The 10,922-nt window shown below is 39.8% G+C and overlaps 1 protein-coding gene across 5 annotated transcripts in view; it reads right to left on the reverse strand.

Moving 5' to 3' along the window:
• gria2b (glutamate receptor, ionotropic, AMPA 2b) overlaps positions 1–10,721 on the reverse strand; it is a 64,546-nt gene extending 53,825 nt beyond the window's left edge. For 2 of the 5 annotated variants that reach the window (XR_015777204.1, XM_042492837.2), the window contains exons 1-2: positions 10,336–10,718; positions 10,051–10,191 (exon numbers count right to left, since the gene is read on the reverse strand). Coding sequence is in view for 4 of the 5 variants with exons in the window: in XM_042492837.2 (XP_042348771.1) it covers positions 10,051–10,191; positions 10,336–10,420 (226 nt within the window). In the remaining variant the exon portion in view is untranslated. Of the gene's footprint in view, positions 1–10,050; positions 10,192–10,335 lie in introns of all 5 variants that reach the window. The other 3 variants (XM_042492836.2, XM_088080830.1, XM_042492839.2) reach the window with 3 other exon arrangements.
• Positions 10,722–10,922: the final 201 nt, after the last annotated feature.

The following is a 10,922-nucleotide window of genomic DNA, read 5'->3' on the forward strand; positions in this document are numbered from 1 at the left end:
CACAGAATAATTAAGTGTCAGATTCATACAGACCTATAGAAACGCCTTGTTGAATTGATAAATGCTTATGAAAAGCGAGTCGTGTTCTCATGCCAAGATATTTGTGTAAAAATGTTAACATACTATAATGAATAATCAAACGATTTTTCTAATTTGCTTTTATTTTTAAGAACCAAGCGGAAACCTCCAAGGCTGAAAAATTAAGCCAAAGTGAATGTGTCCAAAAACTGCAGTTCCTTTTAATGGCCACTTGAGGCTGGCCCCAGAAGTGAGTCAATCCCCATTGATCCCCATGTGAAAATTCCTGATTTTACAGCAGAAATAAGCATATTTACAGCCTGGTACAAAATAAGGTTTCGGTCTCTGTAGCTAATTTCAAAATTCATGACAACTCTACAGGGAGTGAGTTTGATTATAACTCACCTGTTTATATTTTATAAAGGCTTAAAATTATGAATATTTAAGGGCAGGGGCACTTGACTAACAGGCTGCCTGCAAGGAGTCATCAATAAATAAGCTCCACCGTCTCGTCAAGAAATGGTAAATTCTGGCTCCAAAAAAATAAAACAAGATGGTGACAGGTAACATGCTGAACTCTAGGAAACTAGAAACTTTAAAATGCCAATCCACAAACCAATAGGTAATGTAACAGTAGCTAAAATTTCATAGTCTCCGTGTGGAACAAAGTGTAAATCAAATTCTTATGACTTTATTCAGAGTTACAGCAAGATTTGGGCAACCTTAAAGGGGACCCTGGGCTCATTTTCAGGTAATTATTAATATTTGCAAGTCGCACTGGTGCTCCTAAAAAGTCATAAATAGTCAGAGACAAACACATGCCTCACCTGCTCACATTATAGCCACAACCACTCATTAAGTTAGACTGTTACCATTAAATTTGATCATTAATTCACTGTAGGCTGGAAACAGACTAACAGCTCTTCATGGTCGCAAAATGTGACTAAATAGTCACAGTCTGGAGCTCTGCAAAAGCCCTGCTTTGTGTGTATGTGAGAGAGAGGCAGAGAGCTATAGGAGAGAGCCAAAACTTCAGTGGCTTACAAAAACGATGTGACAATCTATGCTCAATGTTCGCAATAAAGTCATTCTATACATTGGATGTTGAACAAGCTGCAATACCTCGGGTATATTCAGTATATCACCACCCCTATGTCAAATAACCTTGGTTGACTTTGAATTGATTAATATTTTATTAGCCTAAATGACTTAAATGTTACAAATATGACCATCTGCCACTGTTTTTACATGTCTTTAAACTGCTTCTGAATCTTCATTCAACCCCAGGCTTTATGGATCCAGTTGTGAAACGATGCTTTTCATCATATCAGTGATGAGTTGTAGATGACAGCTGATCTATAATCATTCTAGCTGCCCTGCCTCTTCACAACACAGTGCCTGACTCTTATGATAGATTTAGCTTCTGCCTCGCCGACAGCCCCGCTCTGAAATTTGACTTATTCACAGACTGATACAGCCAGGGTAAATGGCGTTGTTGGCGTTGGTGCTGTTGTCAATGCACAAGCTTTTAGAGGTTGATAAAAGGCTGCAGAGGAATGAATGAGTTGTTTTTATTTTTCAGAAGAAAGATATGGGAGGGGACATCTAGATAGAGGGCCAAGGATAAAGCCTTGGTTACATCTTTTTGGGATAAGGATCTGAATTCTGAGGAGACAATCTCTGGATCTCTGTTTGCCAACCAAAGACATGCAAAGAAGTAAGTCTTGTGGCACAATTGCAGAGACAAGTAGTGCTGAAACCTTAGACAACAGGGAAGTTTGCATACAGTAACACTACAAATGAATGAAGGAATGAATGAAACCTAATTCCTGGTGAAAGTTTTCTGTGCTGGATGCTTGCTCAGCTAAAGACTGGGACCCTCCATCTGGCAATGAACACCTTTTAGGTGACCCCTGCATCAATTCTGTGCCGTGTCCTGAATATTAACCGGCTGCTGTTGGTGGTGTTAATGATCAAATGGCTGTGTTTCATTGTGACTAAAGAGGAAGTAGGCCATTTGAGGAGGGACGAGGAGGGACACCATCCTCCCTTTTTTGGCAAAATTACCAAAATTCATCCCCCTTTGTTAACCTGCCACCCTCTCCATCCCCAAGGTCTGATAACAGCTGCCATCCTATCTCTACCTAAAACTATAACCAATAGATCTTTGAGAATCACAACATTTTGATGGTGCGTTAATGAATGCCACTGCGTTAAATCATCTCAAATGATGCCAGCTCATCAAATCTATGTACTCTGATAAGAATTGCAACTTGAGTGAGTAACATATACACAAAACGAGAGACAACAGTTGGAGAAATAAAACATAACCTGTTCTAAAGGGAGAAAAGAGAAGAGCAGAAAGCGAAAACAGAGCTTTTGAACAATGACAGACAGGCTCTTGCATTTTCATTCCTCCTCTGAGGATTTAAAACCCATGTGTCTCATCATATGTTGTGAGACCATGCATTTATTAAGGGCACTGAAAATTAATAATTCATCTATTGTACACAAGGGATGGTTATTGATTGGATATGCATGTGCATGTATGCTAAACGGCAAAAGACAACAGCCAAAGGGAGAATTTTTTAAATGAAAATGAGCATTAAAAAAAAATTAAATCAATAATTAAATAGGTCCACTTGTTAACTTTTTTCCTAAAGCTTTCGTCTGCATTTCATGGTATTCCTTAGTGAATTAAGTTGACTCAGTTGTCATTATTTTATGTTTCATATGTGTGTTGTGTGATGACGACTGAGCTGGCTATTGAATAAAACACCACATGAATGCAGCACAAGGCTGCAGGGTAACTGAGATGTCTGCTTCTTGCCCCTCGAATAACAACAGATTATTGATCAGTTACATTTCTGTAACATTTTATTGAGCTTATGTAGCCTACATACATATGAGTGTAATGCTGAATTAATGCATTAAAATGATTATTTTACCCTTTTTTGTAGACATATACATGATTACTGGTAATGCATTTTGGGGTGGACGGCACTAGCTGATAAACGTGCAAATACTATAGTGGAGTGTCGCAGAGAAACTGACACCATATTTGCATTAAGTTTCAAAACTCAAAAGATTTGATGCATTTATATGTATCCAATAACCACTACTGGAAAACAGCAAGTAAATGGACTTGATCCAAGAATGTTACATAAAAAAACCTTAGTAGTATATAATTGTATGTAACACAAGTACAATACAATTTTGTTGAGTTTGGTACACTTCTGCCATGAAACATATTTTTAAAATGATCCATCAAACCCTGCTGACTCTCCTCAAGCCTGGAGGAAAACAAGCTTGAGCCACCAGTCAGATTCTGTGAAGTTTAGCTTTGTCTCGACAGTTCGTCTACTAAATAAATCATCATTTTGAGGTCCTTTTCTGGCTCAAACACGGAGTCTGTGTGAATTCTGAGACGCACTAGCCCCTGTCGCTAGAGGACAAACACGTTTACCTCGTGCCTCGCTGAGGGCAAAATGCGTCTGAGCCACCTTTCTCAGAGACACTGAGCAAAGTAAGTCATTGGATGTGAGACAGGAGGGGACTTCCAGCTGAGAGCCTTTGAATCAGGCTGTAACTGATGCTATCTCAGGCTTGTGTTTTTTGAGGACAGAGTGATAAGGGCTTGGTTGGGGGCTGTATTCAGGGCAAGCAAAGATCCACAGAGGGTTCTTTAGCCTCATTTTTTGACCGGCCAGCTCCCAGGCCTATTTAATATTTCACAGCTCCCTCTGAAATGGAGGAGAATGCACTTAATTAAGTGTGAACAATAAATTGGCTATAACCAATGCTCTGCTGTGCATACATGGTCGGTTTAAGCTTTTGATCATCCAGCAAGGTCCCTGAATGCATGCGTCCCTGAGATGCTATGTGCATGTAGATGCATGAAATTACAGTATGACGTGATTCAGCCATGACAAACTAGAACTTTGAAGTGTTAAATCGCCGTCCGGCTCTCAGTGACCTCAAACTGCTCTGCTGCTCTCTGAAGGGGAACAGAGGTTTGCTTTGAAAGAGGTGAGATTCAGAAATAAAAGCATGGCAGCGTGCTAAAGCAAATACAAAGTTTAGTTTGGCACGCAAACACACCAACACGCATGCACATTGCCAGGTGCACAGTGTTACATGAACACCTTTCACTGTATTAAAGCAAAAATCAATCCTTGCTGTAGATAACTGTCAATTATCGTTACTTGGTGATGTCCATTTAGGTGCCAAATCATCCTCTGCTGCAGTTGTAGGTGGTTTGTCCGATTAGAAATAAGCATGAGGATAATGCTGTGATGTGTGTCTCAGTTGTTAAAGTATCACAAAAGTTGTCTGAAAAAGTGTAATATTTTGCACTGCCGATGACAAAAATGAAAGCTGTGGCTGTGCTGCATTTTGGAGACTGATAATTGGATGTGAATGCAAAATTTAAACTTTAGACTTTAGAGAGGTTCTTAACCATTTATGCTCCTGACCCCTTAATACAAAGCAGTGCCCACTTGTGACCCCTCATCAGAAGATGTGCAGTTCAATCAGAGAGTGACATTTCTTTCTAATTTGAATAATCTGACCCTTAATGTGAGGTCAGTATTTTTACTAAAACGATGCAAAGGTAAGAGAAAGACAGAGGAACAAGCACCACTCTTTGTAGCAGAAACTGAAACTTATTTTCAATCCTAAAACCTCTTAGATTCATCTCTCAAGACTCTCCAGAAACTAAATCCTTCTGTTGATGTTGATAGTTCACACAGCTGAAATATTTGTTATTATTAAAGGGCTATTTGGAAAACACAGATATATAAAAGACAGAATGGTAAAAATCAAAGCAGCAGAGGCCAAGTTATCCTTTTGTGTAGTCCCTAGACTCACTCAGTCCTACATTTCTCATAATACAAACACCAATTTCAAATGTTATCAGCCTATTATATGGCCATTTATCAGCTGTTATCAATACCATTATAATGCTTCAGATGGGCAAAGTGCACCTACCAGTAGGCCAGGAGGTGAATATCAACACTGTGAAACTTCTTTAGGTTTCAATTTTACTTTTATTAGATGTAGGTGGCAAACATGGCTAGGTTTAAGAAAAATCTCAGTTTGGGTTGAAAAAAATTGCAAACTTGACTTAAGTTTAATATGTTACGTTGACCCTGACTTTTGAACCTACTAGAAGGTGTAGCGGGCCACCTCTAACCCATACAAGGCTGATAACCACTGATAATGGTCATGATCGAGTGATAACATTCGAAGCAGACAATGCCGCTAAATTGCATCTTTTCTTAAACCCTCTGTTAATGATAAATTATGCTTTCAGTTCTAATGCCAAACTCCCTGTTAAAAAAATTTGAGTTTCAAGGCCAAGCTGAGATAACCCTGATCATATCATAACAGGTCATTTCCTCAGTCTTCTCTCCAGAGTCCAGAGTCCCCATGACGAGTAAATTGACTTCCATATGTAAATTGGTGGAGCGCCCATTCAATTTTCAATGCAGCTGTGCAGAAAATATCACAGTATGTGCCATAATGTCTCCATTGGCAGAGTATCCACAGAAAAAGAAAATGTATGCCTTTCTAACAAGGGCATATATTTTGTATTTCATGCATTTATAAATGGTAAGAAAAGTAAGTAACATGGCAATCAAAGTTGACGTTAATAATACATTATTGCAAAGCACTAATGAACTATAATGTAAGGCTTCTAAATCCTCTTTAGAGTATTTTAAAGTTAAAAAACAGTCTCCAGAAATCCAACAACCACCATAAATATCTATTATTTTTAACAGCGGTGTTGTGTTTTAAGGCGCGTTAGTCATATAACCACATGGGGTCTCGGAGGTGATTCTTTTCTAGGAAGTTCCAACAAAAATCTTTTCAATTTATTGCTCTGGGTGGACAGAACACCAATATAACTGTACATGCACACACACACAGGCAGAATGACTCCCCTGGTCTTGGCAGCAGATGCAGGCCTGTCCAGATGAACTGTTATTGATGGAGGAATGCATCATCCTCCCTCCCACTGTCTCTGACACACTGCATTGATGAAGTACGCTGCTGCACAGGCCAAGTACAAGCAGAGTGTGATATGTCTGCGGGGCACAGATCCATATGTTCTCAGTCCTATTTCATAACCTTAAATAATGTCTTTACTGTTTTGCATCGGGCTGGCCGGAAAATACAAGACTCATCTACTTCATTAGATCAATAAAATATCCAAGTAATTAAATTATGAGGTAAGTCAGCAAATATCTGATCAAAAATTATGCAAACAAGCATTTTGTGCCAAGTTTTGGCTCTCAGACCTTTGATACCTGAGCAAATTAGTTTGCTTTCTTTAAAAAACATAGGAGGAAGGTAATGAGCAACGAAAGAATAAATGGTCATTAGTAAGACATTAGTAAAAAAAAGTACAAGAAAATAACCTGAAAAATAGTAAAAGCAAAAAAGTGAAAAAGTGTTTGAAATTATACTTATTTTGTAACATAGTTTTTTATATGCAATTATGATAATTATAAAAATACTTTTCTAAATCTACAAATGTCTTGCAATTGAAGGAACATTTCTTACGAAGATGCTCATTGCGTTTTTTCTCACGTTGAAAGAAATGTTTTAAATATCAGTGAAAGGCATCTGAAAGCAGCACAAGAAAAACTATGTTGATCCAGATTTCAAAGGGTTAAAAGCTGTCAATACTTTGTGCTGCAAACACAAAACACATATTTGCTCTTTCTCTATTTCACAATCAAAAATATAAGGGCAAATCTGTCACTAGGTTCCTGTAATCCACCTTCAATGAAACTGCGTTTGGTTTCACATTTTCCCTCATGCTTCCATCCTCATTAAAGACAAATGTGCTTTTGTTGGATCCAGACTGAAAGCTCACACCTGACACACAGCCACAGAGAGAGAGAGCAGCAGCTCCCAAGTAATGGAGTGTGTAAGGAGCTCAACAGAAAGCTGCGCTTATAATGTTTTAGCTTTCAATATGTCAGCTTCAATATTTCTCCTTTTATTCTCCGCTGCCTGCTGCCTCACAAAGTACATTCTAACAAAAGGCAAAGTGGTGTTAATGCACTATAATTACACATGGAGGTGGATTGTGAGGCAGACTGCCATCTACTGGCTTAAAAGCAAACCCCCGCCCCACCACCACCACCTCGCCTCACCCCAGCTACCCTCACCCCTCCTACTCTTTACTCCCACTCAAGGAGTCGATTCGAGGCTGCAGACGGAGTCCATGCACACACATTTTTGGAAAAACCAGGGAGGATGCAAAACCCTCAGACTGGTAGCAGCCTTTTCAATATTCAGCATGACAGTCATGCACTCGGTTTCACATCACAATACAAATCTACGTTCATTTGTTCGTTTTCTATACCCACTCATTTCCCATTCTGGGTCACTGGTAACTGTGTGATTGTTTCAGTAATTTGCCGTTTAAATGTTAGCACGACAATAACTGAGCTGAAGCTTTGCTGTTGAGGAGAGCCAGCCTCGCAGTTAGTCATCCCACCAGTCTGAAACATCACAAGTGTCAGCTGCTCAGCATAAACCATCATGCAGAAGCTTTAGATAATTGCATGCATACTAAATACTCTAAATGATAGCTCGAAGCATTTACAGGGATTGTCGTGCATTGTTTTCACCAAAACTCTGACTTCAAATGATTTGATTAAGTTCATTTCCAGAAGCATATGTGGAAACAAGCACTCATTATTTGTGCTGTAAATTAAGAATGTGATAAAGAAAAATCACTTTACTGATGTTAATTTATGTTTTCCAGAACTGCTCCGGCTATTCTCCGTGTGTATGACTTTTCATCAGATTCATTCCCTGAAAAGCTCTCAGGAAATAATTCATAATAAATCTGGAAAGTTTTTAAAAAAAAAAGGGTAAATAAGGTGTCAGAGTGCATAAAATGCATAAAAGCTCAATAAAAATTCCCTGGGTGGACTCAAGAAGCAACCTCAAAGGCTGAAAAATCAAGTGCCAGAAACTGCAGTTCCCCGAATGGCCACTAGAGGCTGGCTCCAAAACAGAGTCAATCACCATAGACATGTTAAATGTTAAAGTGTCAAACTTTACAGCAGAAATAAACATGTTTACAGCCTGTTACACAGTGGTTAACAGTGGTTTCTATAACTAATTTAAACATCATTGACAACTGCACTGCATCTGAATTTTTGTATAACTAACCCTTTTACATTTATTAAGACACAAAGTTATGAATATTACTGCTTGGGTGACACACTGTCTGCCAATTGCATCCTCAGCTTCCAGACAGATCCACCCTTTGCTCCTCCATTGTTCCAGCCTCTCATCCATATATGGTCACTTCTGGCTCCATAAAAACCAACATGGTGACAGCAAAGATGCCAAACTCCAGACTCCAAAACCACAGTCCACAAACCAATGGGTGACGTCACTGGAGCTACATCCATTATTTTTATACAGTCTATGGGTAAGCCAAGGTCCAGGCTAAGCCCCCAGTGTCCTCAAATCCAAGAAATTCCCCTGAATCAGACTAAAATCATTAATGACATGCCATTGTAATTTGAAAGACTATAACCCCAGATTATGCAAATGAATCTGGTACTTATTAAACGTGTCTAATCTAGTTAGAATCAACATTAGGCCTATGTAACAGCACACAGAGGTAGACAGGAAAAATGGGGAAAAATAAACATATCACCCTATTCATGAAAAGCACTTTTGATTTTGTGAGATCGATATAAAACAAGCCAGTCAACAATAATCAAACAGCTCATTCATTGGCCAACAGTAAACAAGAAAACAATATTCCCAGAGTCTCCCAAACAAATCCCTAAGTACCAACCTCTTTTTTTTTCAGAAAGGGATTCAATGTTTTAGAAAGAGGGGACAGTGATATTTGTATGTTGAGCATCGACATGGCTCTGTCTCTGATCTGTCGGACGCAACGAGCCTCTCCAAGCAGGAAGCTTTTATATGGTAATGAAATCGATTGGAGCGGTGCGCGCACCAATCAGAAGCGTTTGATTTATGTTTAAGGGACTGTTGAGAAGAGTAGTCGCCTGGCAACCGCCTAATGAAATGTGCGAGCGGTGGCTATTAAAAATAGCGACCTCAGAAACCTATTTGCTGCAAAGAAAATAGTCTTGGTTCTGTTTGATGAGAGAAAGGCGTGATTAAAAGTGAAAAACTCTGTTGGATGTGATGCTTTTGAGTCGTGATTTAGGTTTTATTATCCTCCTGCGTTTCCCCCCGAAGAGCTGCCAATCATTTTTACAGGGCCTCGGTTAATTCATCGCATCCTATTAATCCTCAATATATGTTTAAGCGCAGCTGTCTGACGCTCTGTGTGTGTGTGTGTGTGTGTGTGTGTGTGTGTGTGTAGGAGCCAACAATGGATGAACACCGCTCCTTCAGAGGCGAGAAAAGACGTGACATCGGCACACACACACACACGCACACACTGCAAAAAATGTACATCTCAGCAAGTCTTATCTCGCTTTTTTTCTTCTTCTCGAAACATGAAAGAAAAAGCCCAATCAGTGCTGTGAGAGTGAATCTGTTTGTTTCAAGAGCTGGGTTTCTTTTTTTGTGGAATGAAGAAGAAAGAAAGGCAGATCTAGAAATGACATTTGAGCCAAGAAACAGGTTGATTTTGCTGGAATAATATCACTCTACTCGTTTTCTGTTACTTTAGTTTAAAAAAATCGGTTTAAAAAGCTGTTGGATGGGAAGCCGGATCGATATGTTTGCATCCTTGTTTGATCTCTGAATCTGAAGGAATGAAAATGGGATGGATGTGACTGACTGTTACTGTGGAAACCAACTTTCCCTCTGCCTACACGATGCTCGCTCGCACAGCTGAAAGCCTTGATATGTTTTGCTGACAGAATATCAAAAAAGATGATTTCTATCTTCATCGATACAATTTGTCCAAACTCATCACCACACAAAAACGCACAAAACATTTTATGGTTGACACACACTTGTAGGGAAGATTCTGTCGTTTTGATAAAGGGGAAAACATATTTTGGCACTTACAGCAGTTGGTTACAGCAAAACTGTTCGCCACTTCCAGATTGTCGATGTGGGGCGTCAATCTGAATTCCGAGGTGCCAAACTGAACCATTCCTATCCGAAATGCGCTGTACTCTTGATCCGCGCCCCTTGGAAAGAGTCCCCCTGTAACCGAAGTACAAACATTAGCCACTTGCAAAATCTTCTCAGTAAAGACACATTAATCCAATCACATTGTATTACAATTTTACGCACAAAACCGCCTTTTATCCAAGTCATTTTTTTATATTCTAACTAGTAAATACCTACCAATTTGAACACTGGGCGAGCCTCCAAGCGCGCATCCCCATAAAACAAGCAGAACTGAAACGGATAAATTCACTATCTTTTCCATTTCCACAGTTTAGTTGTCCACATCCACCGGTGGAGTCTGATATTCCTCGATGTCTCCGGAGATGTTAGATCCGACACATATTGGACACCTTCAGCCTTGGGGGAAAGAAAATTTAAAATCAGGGGCAAAGGAGCGTTTTTGTGTCTGCAGGTGGCTATCTGTGAATGGACACCAGCAGTGAAGGAATGGTCGCCTGCAATGTAGGTCTGCTGTCTCTTCTTCCGCTCCTCCTCGTCGCTCCCCTCCTGCCGGCAGCTGATACCTCCTCTAAACGCACAGGGACACTGCGCGTCTCCGCTCGGCGCGCAGGAGATCCTTTCAGCATCACACCCACAAGTGAAGAATGTTAATGAGAAGGCGGACAGAGACGGAAAAAGCCGAGCGGAAAGCACTTAATGACAAGAGTGCACATCCAGCTTCAATGGGAGTTTCAGCCTTTAGTGTGTTTTATGCATGGCGAGCTTTAATACGGAGCATTAGTGGATCATTGTTGATTCATAAC

The sequence above is a fragment of the Plectropomus leopardus genome, chromosome 8, assembly GCF_026936395.1.
Source record: "Plectropomus leopardus strain MGB_pleo_1.0 chromosome 8, ASM2693639v1, whole genome shotgun sequence".
In the NCBI taxonomy this organism is placed as follows: Eukaryota; Metazoa; Chordata; class Actinopteri; order Perciformes; family Serranidae; genus Plectropomus; species Plectropomus leopardus.